We start from the raw sequence: 18828 nt of genomic DNA, 5'->3' as shown, positions 1-18828 counted from the left end.
AAATAACATAGAACACGCAGAAGTATAAGCCATGATCCCAAAATATTGTTACTCTTTTACTGTATGTATCTCAGGAATTAATTTCTCTTGTAAATTATTTCAGGCTTCAAACAATTACTTGATTATATTTATAGCTATATTGTACAATTTTGAAAGAATTGATAAACATAACAAGTCAAATTTAGATGATCCCTCAATAGGTGATGAAAGTAAAATGAAGGAGGAGGGAAAGAGGAGAGCGAGATCCATGCTCAAATATATATTTTGATATACATCAATAGAAATCACTAACAAGTCATGCATATATTTGCTGACAATAGGTAGAACTATCTGTAACTGGTAAAAAAATGTTAAAGAGCCTTACAGTGCAGTAATCACTGTTCTGAATGACCCCAATATTTGTAAGCCTGGCTACTATAGGGCGTATTACTTCAATAAACTTATTGTTTATTTCTACAGCATCTGGACCCTTTGCAACCCGGTAATATTGCAACAATGATCTCTGGAGAATGTAGAAAATATAACAATAGATTTCAAATAGGCATGTATTGACAACCTGTATCAGCTCTATCTTCCTATTATGAACATATGTGATAACGTCCATGTTTTTTATTAACAAAACATTTGAGAACTAAAATGAAACTATAATAAAGTATTTAGAGAGCGAAAAAGAAATGATATAAATCGATTGCTGCAGTTTGAATAGGTGTAAAATAGGTTATTAAAACCATCGGTGATAAAATTGACATCATTTTTATCCTATGAACGAAAAGAAATAAAGAGAGATCGAGAAAGACATTGAGAAATATTAAAAGAAATCTCATAGTAAATAGTAATTTCTGAATTTTAAGTGAAATGCCATGAATAGTGTTGCTCAATTAAAACTATAGTTACACTATAGCAATATCAGTTGATTTTTGTTGCACAAGTTATCGAGAGTAACTTTGATGTTAGATGAAAAAGTAATGCTAACAAAACATTCTTTAACACACTCCTAATACATAAACACTCTTGTAATGCGTCATACCTACATTTTGTCTTGTCTTCAAAATTATTTGTGGGTTTTTATGGTTTTGACATAGGCAAAACCATCTTGTTAAAAGAAAACATAGACAAAACCCCAGAAACGCAAAACAATAATGTTCTTCTGCTTCCGGAATCCTTGTTTCACTCTCAACTCCTTACTGTAAACAAATAGTTCAACAATCAAACTGGCCATATATCACCACCATAACTCAATATAAAAACCACGAGATTTTGATTCATCTACTAGCAAATTAATGCACAAAAGATCCACAAACAATCAAATACAATTTGTAACAAACCATACAAGGAGGCTACATTAAAACAGCCTTAGTTAATAGGAAATGAGCTCAAACAAAAATAATCCCATTTTCTTTTATAGTATCAAGAACGATCCCTAGTCTACCTTCAATCCTTTCATCCTTTCTCGGTTCATAGGCCACTGCATATATATCAGCTTCCATTGATCGCTCAGCAATAAGCCTTCCAACTACTCTACAAGCATTATGATCTATCAAGGATGGAAGGGAGTTTCGAAGATCCTTGGCATTTGTGGTAGCAACACATATCACTTTGCTTGTTCCTCGGTGTACCACTTTTGCATGAATAAATCTTTTTGAGAAGAAAACATTTAATAAGAAAGGTCTCATGTACATATCTGTTCTCTGCTTCCATGATTTCCTGTTAGGTTTCTTCGCAGCTTCACTTCGAGATCTTCGGGTCCAGGCAGCTCGAATGAACGAATCCTACACATGTAACAATGACTTACTTATCTTCATTTAAGCAAGCGGCAGGGAAGAATATTTAAACTGCAACTGATTTCTTCATGCTATTTGTCAATGTCCAATTATGTTCAAATGTCATAGTTCACAACCCCTAAAAGAAGTTCACAGAAAAAATAAGACCTAGTAAATCAAGTGCTTAATCAGTTCTTATAATAAATTACAGGCAATTCAGAATCAGAATGATAGATCATGTGTCATGATTACAGCCAGGTACAACATATAGCAAGCATCATGCATCAAAATAAATTTGAAGTTTTCTTTCTGAGACAGAATTATGTGATTATGAATGTGGCAATTGGATTTATTAACCCAATAGAGTATGATAAAATGTTAAAAGGTCAACTTCCTTGCCTTTGGAATGAAAGGTAAAAAGGTGCAATTAAAGAAGAAAATGCAAAAGAAAGCTTGAGACTGTGTTAAGCAGAAATCAAAGTAATATTATTGTTGGTTCGGGAAATTTTCCATTGGGAAGCACTCTGGATAATGGTTAGCGAGTAAATTACACAAATGAGTTTAACACCATAACATAACCTAAGACCTTCAACATTAGATAAGTGGATCTTTCTCGCTTATATACTACTCAACATGCCCAATTCTAATCAATGTGAGACTTCACTTCACTTCACACTTGAACTCCAACATTTCTGTTATTCTCGTGCAGTTTGTGTGTGCTTTAACAACAGTAGTTAAAAATAGCCTTGTATTGCTCTAACTGGAGGATAGACGAAATTTGAGTCTATCCCCATCTCACCCTTTCTTCTATGAGGCTGCTATGAACCCATAAGAGTCCGAATTAACTCATCGGATAGAGTTATGTGATTATGAATGTTGCAATTTGATTTGATTTATCAACCCCATAGGGCATGTCATGATAAAATGAAGAAAAGAGGATTTGTCTTGCCTTTGGGAATCAAAGCTAAAAATTTAAAATAAAAAAATGCAAAAAAAAAAAAATGCAGAGAAAAAGGAAGATGAACAGTTCCATGAATAGACTGAATTAGATAAGCAGAAGCAACAATAAAAGTAGAAAGGAGAAAGCAATAAAAAATGAAAATTGAAGAGAAAAGGAAGGGCTAGGAGAGTAGTTACATCGGAGCGTGAGGGATTGGGAGGGTTTTTGGCGGAGCGAGAGGCAGTTGAAGTTAAAATGGGAAATGAAGAAAGCCATGAAAAAGAAAGCGAATTGGGAGAAGGAGTGGGCGTGCGAGACGGTGGAAGTTGAAACTGCGGAGAGGAGAGGGATGCACATACTGGTGGGGAACACCAACTCATCTTCCTCAAATTACTTCTCACCCTTAGCCCTTCCCTTAACCTTTAACTCATTTTTATATAGGGAAGAGAAATATATCCTTAACCGCGGGTAATATTTGAATTTGTCTGGACTTTGACAGAAAATATCTGGTTTGACTGGGTACGAGTACGGATATGAATAAAACTTGATATATTAAATTGGGTACGGATATAAGTATGTACTTACCCGTCCCATCTCGTACCGTACCTATACCCGTTCTCGTTTCTATTTTTAATTTTACCCATTTTTAATTTAATTATATTAAAAAAAGTTTAATAATTTTTTATATGTAATTATTTATTATAATATGAGATAGAAAAATAATTTAATTATAATAATATAATAAAAAAATAATTTAAAAATATTATTTTTTTTACAAAAAATAAAAATTAAAAAAATTGACGGGTACGGGTATAATCCGATACCCAACGGAAATGGAGATGGAGATGAAAATCACATATTCGACGAGTACGGGGACGACGACAGGAATGAATTTGACTCACGGGAACGGGAACGAGTATCATGAAACCCGTACCCGACCCGCCCCGTTGCCATCCCTATTTTTATTTCCTCCACGTGTCTTTATAATCTTCTATTAGTCTAATATGCTGAAGCTTAATTATAAATTTAAATATATTATTAATTAATTAATGATGTGTTAAAAGTAAATTTGAGATATGCTTGATGGACCAATGCATGAAAATTAGTCTTTTTTGGGCTGACCCCATTTCTCTTTAACCTCTTATTATATTGTTGTTCTCGAGTAGTACCTTAAAAAGAATTAAAATTGAAAGCTAGTCTCTAAATTTGTCATTTGTCAATTTAGTTTTGATACTCTTAACAATGATTAATTGGCATGTTAAGTTTTGTTGACTCCTCATGTGACCTTTAACGTTATGTCAATTTTTCTTTTTTATTAAAAATTGGTTCAAGTTACCATTGTTGTATCTCTCACATTACACTATGTGAAGCACAACAGGAACAAAATAATTTTATTTTAGAATTTAGCTACTCTAAAACTAGAGAATTTCAATTTGAAGAATAAAGCACAATAATGATTTATTAAAAATTCAATTATTGATATTATAATTAATTTTATTGTATTTTATAAAAATCTGATTTTATCACAAATCTTAATCATTAAATCAATAATTATGAATGTATTTTTTTCTCTAAAGTACACTCTCTTATTTTAAACAAGTTAAATATTTTTTTAATGGATAGTGTTATGGACCATTTTTTTCTTTAAAAAATATATTAGTTTGATGCTTTGAGTCATAGTGTTTTTCGTGTTAGCAATCACCAATTCCATATTGTTATTTGACGTTGCTCCATATTGCTGTTTCGTTTTCATAAAGTTCTCTTCCTCAATTCCTCCCAATGATTATTCCACACACATTTACATTTGATAAGACACATCTAATATCGTATTTATTTAATATTTTGTATTTGTTACTTTGTGTCTATTAATAAATTTTTTCCCTGGATAATTTAACATGATATTATAGACTAAATTGTTGCATTTATTTATATAGGATTGGAAGTCTAAAAGCACCAAGCTTAAAAACTATTAAAAAAAATTAGATGCAATGGGCCGCATGCCACAGCGTCAACTTGAAGATACATGCCCAAAGCAAAAAAAAAAAGGGAGATGGTTACCGGTCTTACACATACACCCAACACACACAAATTTAATAATTACATCGTTAAACACACACACACAAATTTAATAATTACATTGTTAAAATTTGATTTTAACGAGGCAAGAGAAATGAGACGAATATAAAATCACCTGGAAATTGCCATCATGTCCATTCTACTAGCTTCAAGTTGACTAGCTGCCGCGTAGTGTTGGTCCTGTCATCTATGAAACTGTTTAATGAATTGCCGTTCTCGTCATCTTTGTCATTTGATACAAGGGAATCTGAAGATACCGTGACAATATTGAACAGCTCATGAGATTGGATATTTTCAGAAAAATGTTACGTGATATACGGATTACTTATATCATTCTATCTTTTGAATCAGCAATGAAAGATATGCTAACTATGATACTAGATATTGTATGTCAAAAAATGCTAAAACAAAGGATGAGAATGCAAAACATTCAGCAAGTCTTTAGAAAAAGCTTACTCAGCTTCCTCTTCAATGAAGTCTCTCACATTGTGTGTTGATTTCCTTTCACTAAAAGTGAAAAATGAAGCACCAAAGCCTTAAGTTTTCTCAAATAAATCATTATAGAATAGAATTTTGTTAAATATATTTTTAAGTTGTTTTGAAGAAACAAAATATGATCTAAAATGCTTCAATAAAGCAAGGAACAAAAGATGCAGTAAACAAACTAAAATCATCTTGGCCATGCTCATATTATGCAGGATTTGAGGCAGAAGATGATTTGAGAAAGTTTGCTGTTGAAGCAAAAAGTTTATTGTTTTTCTTATCTATATTACTTTCAGTAAATTTGCGAGCAGGTTTAATGCTTTCAGACATTTCACCACAATCTGGAAGTGTTTCATCACTGAAGCTTAAGTCAGTGTTATGTATATATGGCCTTCCTCAGTTTGACAAAGGAAGACTCGACCTCTTCTAATTGCACAATTCTTCAGCTCAAGTAAAGAGGTTTGAGTTTCATCAACAAAAGATTAACAAAAGGAGTACAGGCATTCTTATTGGTGCCTCTATCAATGGTAAATCTCCACAAGATTTACCATTTGACCAGCATTATCTCCTTTATTGGACACGCTTCTCTGAGCAATCGGAGTCTCAGGAATTATCTCATCACCCTCACATGTTTCCTCTTGATCCTTACACAAGTCATTGAAAGTACCATCTTGTAGAGCATGATGCTGTCTGAAGAGGACAGGAACAAAAAGGACTTGCCATTAGCTAGTGTATTCACAATATTCATATGTTATCAGATATTTGCAAAATCATCACAGAAGTTGAAAATGTGTTGCTTCATAGAAATTAGGATGTTGTTTATTATGAATACGCTTCAAGAAGTAAGTAATTTTGAAAGGGGAAAAACTATAATAAAGCAACAACTGTTCTGTTGCCATGTTGACAATGGGAGTGCTTGTTGTTTGGCATTAAAATTCATGGGAGAAAATTGAACAGAAGATATTACCTTTTTTAGCTTCGTCAAGTTTGGTAGTGGCGACTGGCTTACTATGTCCCAAACACAGACCTTCCTGAATCAATCAACGGATATATACATCATTCTACCAAAAAGGAGAAGGTGGATCATATTATGACTGTGATCGTATTTGATAGTGCAGTACTAATCTAAGAGAGGAAGTAGAATCTGAAGTGAAGAAGTTTTGTCAACTTCCAGGAATGATACTAGTCCTTGAAAGTGCTTCATGATGTCTATAAGCATCAATGATCCAGGGGAATGCTTCACTTTATGCACTCTAGAAGGAAAGGTCTGAAAGTGGGGAAAGGCAATAAGAGACATTCTGCAATTGTTTTTCCCCAGTAGAGTGAAAATATGTTTCAATATCAATTTCAGCAACAGTGAGTTTGTCTTTTGATGGAGAAGTGTGGAATTATTCGTCTTTCACATTCTGTTGACGAGGAATAAATTTTTCAATGGACAACTTTACATATTGAACTTCTGGTTTAAGGACATGAAGAATCTACAAAAGTAACTCATAAGATTTAGAGTATTAGGATAAAAAGCATAAATAAAAAACAAAAGAAGTTATGATTTCTGACCATATCCTCGGACTAGGATGAAAGGTGAAGCTATTTACGCCTCCATTTCGCAAGTAACCCTTCAACTCTGCCCCTTCACAAGCTAAAACTAGTAATGATTGTTGAGGAGCCATTAAAATCATAATAGCGAACGAGTGTGATGTAAATAGAAGTATCTTTGGAGATTTGATATTATTCTATAATATTTTTTTATTTCCTTTATTTTTGTTTGATTTTCATAGTTATCTTTTTGAGGGATAAATGTATTTTTATAATAAGATAAGAGAAGAATGTAATTAGTAAGAAATAAATTAATAAAATTATCTTTTTTAACTTGGTATTAAAGCTCCCAATCTTAGGAGTTCTATTTCTGTTGTTCAAAAAAAGAAAATCAAAGTTGTTGCTACCCTCTCCATTGCTAGCTCCAGCATCGCCATTGTTGGAAGCACATTTAGATCATTTTTGTTTAGTATAAATTTGAGTTTTTGATTTCTCTCCTATTGTTTATTTTTTGAGTTCATTCATACGTGATGCAAATTTCCCTTTATTTTAACTGGAATGAGATATTACAATATGTAAGGTAGATATTGATCGTTTAAGAATGATGATTGAGTGTATGAGTATGCCCTTTGACTCATGTACATTGTCCATGAAGGGCAAGGATACTTTCAATACTTGAGGTTTCGTTTCTCAAGGAGTTTGGATTTTTTTATTCTAGAGTAACCGATCACATGACCTCCTTTTCTTCACTTTTTGCATCATATTCCAAAATAAACATCAAACAATTCATTATAATTGCTAACGAAAGACAATTTTAATTATTAAAGAGTAGAATGAGTTATGCTTCCTAGAGCAAAATATGTGAATCGTGATTTGTCTAAATTTATCATCGATAATAATATTGTACATGAACTTCCTTGTGTTAATACTCTTCACCAAAATGAAATTGTAAAAAGAAAAAATCATCCTCATCTAGACGTTGTTAGAATCTTACTCTTTCAAATGAATGTTCCTAAGATTTTTTTGAGAAGTTGTCTTAACTTCCACTTTCTTATAAACAAGTTACCCGCTTGAGTCCTGCCCTATTAATTAAATTGTTATGATCAATATTGGTTCTTTCTTCCCCTTTAATGTCAAGTTTACCCTATCATGTTTGGAATTACCCTAAGGAAACCACCTAATAATTATGCTTAACAACTACCGCAATGAGTGCTTTGCCAAGTCATGTTGGTTAGGCCACCAATGTGTCTGAACAAAGTGCAGATTGGGTAATACCAAATTGATAGTCAAAAAGAGGAACATTAATTGCAACACGACGAATGATTGATAAGAATGAATGAACATGCTATATCAAAGCAGAAGAACATTAACTATACTGAATATGTCCAAATTTTGGCCACCTTCGTCATCATCGTCTTCAAACTACGGTATTGGGGTTTCTTTTATGCCGATAGGCACGAACTCATCGATAGTGTCTTGCTTTCTTTTCTCATAAACCTTTCCCTTTCCTTTTTCCTTTGCATAAAATTTAAGTTCAACTCCTTAGGAGCAGTACTTATTGTTTTCCAATAAAAATTGGAACTTTAACTCGATATTATACAAGTGTATTAATATAAGTCTCATTAATATATATTTACAAATATTATTAAAATAAAATTTTAACTTTAATTAGAAAAAACATTAATCACAGAATTATATCTAAATTTTGTCTTTTTTCTTTTTCTCTAGCTACTGCTTCCCAGCCAAATACCTAAAAATTACATACATTAACAACCAGTAGAATAAGAATCCATTAGAGTTAAATTTGAGTTTGCAAGGAACCCTATTTACCCATTTTCATACCTCATCCTCCATTATCTCATGATGCCATTGGATAATTCAGATTTTAATTTCGATTTCGATTCACCTGCTAATGCTAGAGGAAGATAAGTATTATGCACTGACACTACGCATAACTTCTTAAGCACATAAAATTAATTAATTTATTCAAAAATCTCGAGAAGTCAAATACTCACACTAAACATAAATAAAAAGAAGTTGTTTTCAAGGGGATTCTATTAATATTGTAAATGATAAAATATTTGTAATGTAATTAAATAATAAGTTTATATAAAATACTAAAATTGTAAGAATTGTCATTTTTTTTTATATACACTTTATATTTCATTTAAGTAAAATATTAACTTTAGATAATAAGAAAAACATTATGTTATTATGAAAATAACATAAAGTTATAATCTGTAATGTAAAAATAATAAAGAGAAAAAAGAGAAAGTATATAGAGAACAATATAAGAAAGAGATTCTTGTATTATTTCCAACAATGACATAGCTTATTTATAAGTATAAATGATTGCAAATAAGGTAATAGTATTAAGGTGAAATATAAACAGTAACAATGGACAATCACCATTAAATATCCATAACACTCCTCTTAGTGTCCATTATTTGAGAATGTATCTCTTAAAATCTTACTAACAGTACATCATTCTTTAATATTTTGTCATATACTGTCTCATTAAAAATTTTGTCAGGAAAACTCAATGTCAAGACCATGATGAGGGGGAAAAAGTACAAAATATCTCCCCCTCATGTGGATAATCATTTTTAAGGCGAGGAAGACTAATCTTGTGTACCCATTATTCAAAAATTGTATTTGTGAGTAACTTTGTTTCATCTCCATTAATGCATTCTTCTTTCAACCAAGTAATAGATGCAACAATCTTTCGTGTATGACTATATCACCAAATGTAAATAAAGACCTTAATTTTGATTTACCATTATGATGATGTGAGAAGAAAAATCCACTAAGATAATGAAAATTTTATTTACTTTGTTTCAACAATTTCATGTTAGTGAAGAACTATATCTTCCAAGTAAATTGATAACTATAACACCTTGTTACATTAGACTCAAACAAACCCTATTACATCATGGTTAGTGATCCATCCACTATGTTTTCAAAATCCATTAGATTATAATATAGGATGATTATTGGATTGAGATTTTAAAAGACTATCTTCACATAAAAAACAAGTTTTGTGAATTTTAAAAGACTATAAGAAAGTAATGACTTATAAAGAAAAAAGAAAGAAATAAAATATTTTAAAAATAAAAATTATATAATTGCTAAAACATTGCTTTTATAGGTGCATTGGATATCCATCCATGAAAAATTGTCAATTGATTGATTGGATGAATTTTTTTCTTTAAATAGATTTGATAGATTGGATTTTTATGTGAATTTTTAATGGATTATTTTTATCCGATTAATCATGATCTGCCTAAAAATTTATTGAGTTAATCACCTATACACTGCCAGTATAAAGTTTTTTTTACACTGGTAACCAATTATATTCTTTAATTATATTCTTTACACTGACAATGTATAGGTGATTAACTCAAATTTATTTGATCCATCCATTTGCCACCCTAACCACATAACGAGATTCATCGTGTTCAGTGGTTTAGTTGAGCAAGACAAATCATGTTGAATAAAAACTCAATTTTCAACACTTTGAGTTTTTAACCTATGAAGGTATGTCAAGCGAGTATATCTTGTTGAGAGAAAATCCACTACATCTTCAACATGTAGGGCATCAACACCTCTAACTCAACATGCAAATCATTGATATTGATATTGACAACATCAATTGAACAAATGTGTACAAATCAATACATGCATCACTCTAGCCAAAACACCTTAGCCTTCTTCAAGCCAAAATACTCACACTTCAACTATAACTTTATAACTTAAGCCTAAGACCGTCTCATGACTAACCCATACCCAACAATAGATCAAAACAAGCAATTATACAACAAATAGGCATAATACAAAAAATGGTGTCATAGAAATTAGTAGTATTGATTATTGTAAAATGAGTATTTTTTTTTGTTAGAATAATTTTTTCTTTTTTTGTAATTTTCATCTTTCTAAAATTTAAAATCATTATTTGTAATTTCTAATGATTATTTAAGTAACTAACAGTGTCACATAATAGTATAAATAAAAAAACAATAGTTTCATATTTCACTACAAAAAAATGGCATTTAGCGACCACTAAAATCAGTCGCTAAATTGCTAAAATTGGTCGTTATTTACCTTAGTGACCGAATTTAAGTAGTCGCAAAAACCCTGGTCGTAAAGCTATATAGCGACCGAAATTTTTGGTCGCAAATGGCTGTAATGATTTTGGTCGCTGATGTGTATAGGAACCAAATTAGTGACCGAATAAATCGGTCGCTAAGATTTATTTTTTATTTTATTAAATTTTATAAACGTCGCAAATTCGGTCGCTAGAACCACTCATATTTGACCTCTCAAGAATTCTATTTCACAATACTTCACTTTTCAACATGTTTTGTCCTTAATTACACAATTTTTGGGAACTTCCTAGAAGGCCATCCATCCCTATATTACTCCAAGTCAAACACGCTTAACTGTGGAGTTCTGATGAGATAAGCTACCGAAAAGCAGATGCATGTTGTTAGTATAGGTAGTACAAATTAATTCATTTAAGTCATCCTCAACTATACAATCTCAACTTATACTATCTTTGGATCCTTCTCATTTCGGTGTGTTCGGACCGTTATAATATATAATAATATATATAATAATTAAATTACTAATAATAATAATTATATTATATTTAATTAATCTTTATTTATATATATACTTATTTTTATAATTAATAATCTTCTTATTTCTCTTTAAAATTAGTATTATGATACAATTTAAATTATTTATTATAAATTTAAAAGTTTAAATAATAATTTTTATATTTTAAAATGAGAAGGGTTATAATAACACTGATATAACTTTTACTAAGTATTACACTGCTCGCTCAATAAATTTATATTAAATGTAAATTTTGTAAATCCAACCGTTATATTGAAAGTTCATATCACTTTATATGTTTATATCAAGTTTTGTTAAAATTGAACAACTTGAAGGTAATCAAAGTGCTCATATTTTAGTTTATTTTGAAATGTATATATTACGTCAATTTTATTTTACAAAAATGAAGTATCAAATCATCTTGATATCATATAAAATTTTGTATATATGATCTAAGAGTAAAAAACTTTCAATCTAACAATTGAATTTATAAAATTCACATTTAATATAAAGTTATTGAGCGATGTAATACTTAGTAAAAGTTACACCAGTGTTATTATAACCCTTCTCTTTTAAAATATTATTTTGATAAATTAAATTTTAACATTTTAAATAAATTATTAATGAACTTAATATATTTATTCATCTTAAATCTAAGATATAAAATTCAAAAAATGTATTCATCCTTGTTTTATTTTCTAATTATCAACCATTAATAAAATACTAATTTAAAATCTTATCAAGTTATATCATAATATTTTTATATCAAGTTTAAAACCAGAGATTAGTTATAAAATATGTTAATTTATGTTGGGACTTTATTTCAACACAAAACTTTAAAATAAATGTGCGAATAAAAAAAATTTCGTTAAAACAGTCACGTATTCTATTTGATAGAGAAAAAGCAAGGAAACGCATTGTGATGTATTAAAAACTGATCAAAACGAACAAGCGAGTGGTTTGCCCAATTAGTTAAGAGCGGAGACTTAAGATTTTCTCCATGTAAGTATGTGTGTTGATTCGAGCTCTACGTCAGCAATTTTAGCCTTTTTAAACAAATGAGGTGTAATTGTAATAAAAAGGAGGTGTATATATATAAGTTAAATACTATGAACATCTTTGAGTAAATTAAAATCAAAAGATAATAATTTTTTTAAATTACTAAAAAATATTTCATTTTATAATTGCTTCACAAATTCTTACTAATTTTTGTATAAGTCAATTGCTTTTAAACAATGAAACTAACACGATTATATCAATTGAATTGAATGGTTAAGTCTAACTTTTAAAATAACAATTGAAATAAAATAAGATTCATGAAAATAATTTCAAAATATATTAGGTAAATAAATTTTATATATAATAAAATTAAAGACAAGGATTAAAATAATCAATAGAGTTAATGTAATATTCATTTATAAATATTTAAATAAATTATAAGTAGCAATGTATTATTTAATTGATGTTTAAAATAAAATATTTTATAATATGTAAATGAATTGATTTTTAAGATAAACTATTATATACATATTTAATTTATATAATTTTAAAATATATATGTATAATTAGATATATTTTAAATAAGTATTTTTATATTAAAAATTAATTTATCATTAAACAAAATAAAAAATATTTCAAAATATGGTTGTTGTTGAATCAATTTCTCATGGTGGGATCATATTCATATATAATAATAGAATCATGTCTCTTCAAAGAAGTGATATTTATCTCAAAGTAGTACGAGCATAATCAAAGATAGATAGTATAACGTATTTTAAGTAATTGATCTCATGTGTAATTGATGTATATATTTATATATATAATTTATTTTATAATTTTTATTTATTAAACTAATGGAACATTAATTATATTTTATCAATTTTATATTTGTTTGATAAATTTTTATTAATCCTTATATAAGCCAATCATTGTTAATTTGATGGAACTAACGTGTTTATATCAATTAAACTAGATGTTTAAGTCAATTTTTAAAGTAATAATTAAAATAAAATAAGATTTATGAAAAGAAGTTTATTTACCTTAACAAAATTATAAAGCACAATAAATTATGTATTTTCATATTATCTAATAATTAATATAATAAAATATTAAGCATGATAAAAGAGAAATAAATTTCTCAAGAGAAAAATAAATAAATTTTCTAGAAAAAGTATTATTTAAATTAGTCTATTTGTTTTTAAAAAAAAGATTCAATTAAAAATATTATTATTTAATTTTCTTTTATAACATTATGTTTCTCATTTTTAATACATCATGATATATGAATTATCTATTTTAAATTATATAATTTTTATTATTTTAAAAAATAAATTAATTTTATTGGGCGGGTAATGATTTTTATTTCTTATCATTAATATTTTTATCATTATAAAAATAATATGATATATTTTTATATTTGCTTTCTTTTAAAAGAAAAATATTTTTAATTTTTTCAAAAATATACATAAAATCGGTCGCTAAAATAATTATAAATAATAATATTTTTTTAGGATCGATTTAATTTAGTTGCTAAAATTATTATAAATAATAATATTTTTATTTTTTTAGCAATCGATTTTAATTTGGTCGCTAAATTTATTATAAATAATAATATTTTTATTTTTTTAGCGATCGATTTTAATTTGGTCGCTAAACTTATTATAAATAATAATATTTTTATTTTTTTAGCGACCGAAACCATTCCGTCGCTATTTTAACCAACAATTATTATTTTAGCGACTGATTATTGGCTACTAAAAAATTTAGTCGCTAAATAAAATTTGCAACCAAATCAGATTTGGTCGCTAATGCGACGGAAAAAATCGGTCGCTAATTTCAGTGGCTAAATTGACTTTTTATAGTAGTGTTTTGAGAGATGGAAATCAAAGAATTTTTTTTATAGGACAAAATAAAATCACTTATTTTATAGAGACTAGAAATATATTAAAACCCTTATTTAATATTTTATAGAATGATGTCAAAATATATATGATATTTAAGTTGTCATGTTTTATAGTATAGCAAAAATTATGCTACTATGAGGAATTGATGTTAAGTCAAAAGATGATTTACATTTCCTGAACTCAGAGTTTTAATGCTAACAAACAAAACGTTTTTATAAAGAAGAAATGTCTACAAAAATATCTTTGAAAAATATATTTAAAAAATTTATAAGATGAAGTGTAAGACATAGATCGTCTATGAGACTTTGTAAAGTAGGTGAAGCATATAGTTTGTCACAAATATATTAAATTTTTATTATTCATTAAGACTAGTGACAAAGTTTGTTTTGAATGATTCATTCCTTCATAAATTAAACCAAAAAGCTATCTTGAAACTCATAAATTTGTTAAAAAAAATCATGTTTTCCATCAAAACCAAGATCCTAAAATCATGGAGAAAAACATATAAAGTCATTATTATAGTTGCTCTACACTAACATTACTTCTACAAGCTCTGTTTGGTATGAAAAGTTAATACGTATAAGAGGTACCATATGGTGAAATACATTTAATGTTGGCATTAAATGAGCCAAATAGTATCTACCATCACAAGGAAAGACGATGAAGACAAACTAAACAAACTTGTCAGTTGGACTCAAAATGTTGCAATGGTCATCTTTTCTAAGCTACTATATAAGAAGATTCAAAACATAAGAAAGACAAAGACACCAATTTTAAGTGATACATATACTTTGTACATAAACAAACTTTCTAAAAATCTACTCTTTCTTGTGAATATTCATTGTTCTATACTGATTGTATAATGTCTAAGTGAGACAAACACAACACTTGTGTGACCTTCATAACCATTGTTATAATGTTGAGCCTAAAGAGACTTTTCTGAAAAAGAATACTTCTTTTAAGCCTAGAAAGACTTGTCTAAAAAAGAATACTTGTTTTGAGTTTGGAGAGACTTAACTGTAAAAGATTACTTAGTTGTTAAGTCTAGAAAGACTTTTTGTTAAAATAATACTTGGGTAGTTATTTGAAGAGGCGAGTCAAAGAATACTTAGGATTGAATCGGAAGTGACTTGTTAAAATAATACTTATATGTTTGTTTAAAAATAATGGAACTCAATGTGGTTGGATTGAAAATTAAATGTAGTCTCGATGGTTAAAATGAATCAATATAAAAATACCTAGTGTTCCATTTGACTGCTCTTCACACTTCATCTAACTAACATTATTAATTCACTACGAAAAACATGTGAATTTTTAATACACACTATTCAACTCTCTCTTCTAATATTTATCTTTTCTCCATAATTGAGATATATAAAACTATTTGAGAAACGTATGCACAAAAAAAAACATTATATAATAGAAAAGCTTATAATAATCAATCTAAAGAACAAACAGAGAGATACTAATCAAAACAATATATATATGAGTGTGTGTGAAAGTTTAATATAATGTATGTAAACTATCAAAGAAAGTAATGTATGCTTTTATTTTTTGACAAAATCAAAGTAACATTTGTTAAACTTTATATTTTACGACATTAAATAACATGTAATAAACATAAAACTAAAAGGATAATTTTGAAATTTTAGAAACATAATAACAATATGTGCATCACACAGGTCACTACTATGATGTTATAAAAATTGATAAAATTATTATACATACATTTATAATTGATTGGCTAAAAATGCTTTATAATATTGATGCATTTATTACTTTCTTTAAATAATAAAATAGTGACTTCAAATGATTAAGAGGGATTTTTTTGGCTAATTATAAGATAATATGTGAAGTTTATTTGGAAAATAAAACATATGAGAGAAAATATTTCATTACTTTTTACCAATGTTCCTCTTCAAAATAAAATAGAAAATTATAAATTAATAGTTCATTAATTCTATCGATATTAGCTATTTAAGTTTTTTTTTTCAATGAAGAGACATAGTGCCTTTTTACTTGTTAGTAATAATGTAATAAGAGTAGAATAGATTTGTCATATGCATGGTTGAATATAAATAATTTATAATATGATACATTAAATTTTTTTAAAAAAATGGTATGACTAGTTCAAACAATCTATTCGGTGCAGTTGAGTGATTTTTGCCACATTTGCACATATCACACGAAAAAAAGAAATGAAAATTTCTTAAATGAAAGAGAAAGAGTGAAGAAGCACAATTATGATGACCTTCAATCAATTTCTACTACTAATCTCATTGTTCAAAGAGAGAACAAGAACAAGAACAAGCAACAAAGTTGTACCTTCAATTGCTTCACCAAATGCTAACCAAACTTGACAAAGAAATAGGTTCTCTTCAAAGGATTTTTCTCTTTGTATTTGTATATTTCAACACTTAGTATTAGTAACCATCAATATTTTTGGTTTTAATGCTAACCCATTATTTTTTTTCCGAAATGTTTAGTTATTTCACAAGTGAAATCGAGTTTGGTGAGATTGGGATGTTGTGTTCAATTTGTCATATTGGGGCATGAACCAGTAAATGTTTTTTATGATGTTCCTTTTTGTTTATTTATTTCGCTTGGATATCATGTACCTTGTTGATTTCAACTCAAGTTGGTGTTTTTTTTTTTTATATTTTGTTTCATTTGCTTTTGCAAATAGTAAGTTGGTTACCTTGTTAGTTAGTTTTAACACAACTCGATATTCCTTCTACCCTACTGTTTATGGTGGAATTTGTTTATGAATTCTTTTTATTCGAACTAGCACGACAAATGTTTCAATTTAGGTATATTACGTTTTGAATTTTGAGGAACAAGAGAACATGGAGTAGAGAGATTAATAATTACTTGTTTTTAAATATTCATCAATAATTAACAAGTAATAATTTTCATGCACATAAATACTCAGATGAACAAAATGAACAATACATATATTTGCAATACAGATCATGGTTCACTTGCATAGAATTACAATTGAAATGTTGAAGCATAATTATGCAACTAAACTACATGATTAACAAAAGGAAACTACACTAATTCTAATCCTAAAAAGAGAAAAGAAAAGTGGTCGAGAAGTAGTCATACCCAAAAATAATTCCTTGCACGAAAGCCATATGCGCAGGCGGAGAGTGCTTGAAAGTTCAGTTCATGTATGAGTTTTCTGACCTCTTGTATGGGGTATGGTTCTCGTATTTATAAACTCTCCTCGAGGGTGGTTACTCCTGCGTGAATCCATCATGGGCGCATAACTGTCATCCACTACGTCCTTTACGTGGGTTTAAAATATAACTTCTCGTAACCGTTCGCCACTACGTCCTTTTCGTGGGTTTGAAATATAACTTCTCGTAACCGTTCGCTCCACGTGTTTTTATCTCTTCGATTTATTTTTCACTAGGATAATCAAACACTACTTGAAAACCTCTAGTAGCCTCTTTGTTCCATTTTTCGAGCATCTCTTTGTTTTACTCGACCAGTTTCTATTCGACCATGTCTCGAATACAAACAAATAAGGCTCCCGATAGGTTTCCTCCCTACATCATTCTTTCGAATGACCAATTAAATGTAACTTTCGAGTCTCATGTTTTTCGAGTGGTCTTAACAAATGCCCCCCTAGGAATTCAATCTTGATGAGCACACTGCGATGAGAGAGATTTGAATTCCTATTGAGAATTATTTTTGATTCTTGATCGACTTTCTTAACTAGTGGCTTAGTGACTTATATTCCTTCGATGAAAACCTACTTATGGTCACCTATTTAATGCAATGACCGTTTGATGTGACATTGATTACCCTTGACGGCGCATGCGTACGTTTCCCCATACGTTTGTCTGAAAAAATGTTTTGGCGGCTAATTTGAACTGATTTGATTTAATATTTTCAGTTTGAATTAATATTGACCCATTTAACCCAAGGTCCATTTACCTCGTTTAAGCCCTTTTTTCACCCTAGGGTAAAACCACTTTCACCATTCTATTGCGTTACGCACAAGTTTCCCTACCTTCTCTTCTTGCTGCATTTCTTGCTTTTCTTCTTCGGCGTCTTGCACCTTTCTTCATTCCCGAGTTCCTTGCTTTTGTTTATCAATGGCTTCTTCTGCTGCATCCATCTCTGCCGCCGTAGCATCAGCAGTTTCTCCTACCATGGCCACTACAACTATCATGGCCACTGCAACCTCTACTCAACTGCTCCTTTATTGATGGCCAATGCCCAAGTTTGCAATGTCAAAGACGGCAATGATACCTTCGTTCCTATTCCAGGCATGGAAGAGGCAAGTCTGAAAATTTTTCAATCCCAGGTACTTCTTCCCTTCTCTTTAGAGAATGGTTCTGTTCATGCTTTCTTAGGTCCTTTCATTGGTCAAAATAAGAAAAAATTTGGGAATTCTTTGCTACCTGAAGACCCCTCCACACTTCCTTTCATTCATTCTACGGAAATAGACTTAGCCTTTTTGGAGACACCACTAAAATTTTTAGGGCATTTCCTCCTATTA

General features: G+C 29.2%; 1 protein-coding gene across 1 annotated transcript; it reads right to left on the bottom strand.

Annotated features, from left to right (window-relative positions):
- Positions 1-1235: 1235 nt before the first annotated feature.
- On the bottom strand, positions 1236-3135 carry LOC109810251 (Ribosomal L18p/L5e family protein). Its single transcript, XM_020373672.3, has 2 exons — positions 2898-3135; positions 1236-1769 (listed from the first exon to the last, which is right to left on the bottom strand). Exons 1-2 carry the CDS (start codon positions 3078-3080, stop codon positions 1374-1376), a joined length of 579 nt encoding a protein of 192 aa, XP_020229261.1. The 5' UTR covers positions 3081-3135; the 3' UTR covers positions 1236-1373.
- Between the last annotated feature and the right edge of the window lie 15693 nt (positions 3136-18828).

The sequence above is a fragment of the Cajanus cajan genome, chromosome 7 (assembly GCF_000230855.2).
Source record: "Cajanus cajan strain Asha chromosome 7, NIPB_CcT2T_4, whole genome shotgun sequence".
Classification (NCBI taxonomy): Eukaryota; Viridiplantae; Streptophyta; class Magnoliopsida; order Fabales; family Fabaceae; genus Cajanus; species Cajanus cajan.
Note: the sequence above shows the minus strand (reverse complement) of the source record. Positions and strands in the feature narration are given on the sequence as shown.

Coding starts and splice junctions, on each gene's coding strand:
- LOC109810251 (XM_020373672.3), bottom strand. CDS start 3,080: ATGAGTTGGTGTTCCCCACCAGTATGTGCATCCCTCTCCTCTCCGCAG. Junction 1,770..2,897: donor CCAATCCCTCACGCTCCGAT/GTAACTACTCTC, acceptor TTACATGTGTAG/GATTCGTTCATTCGAGCTGC.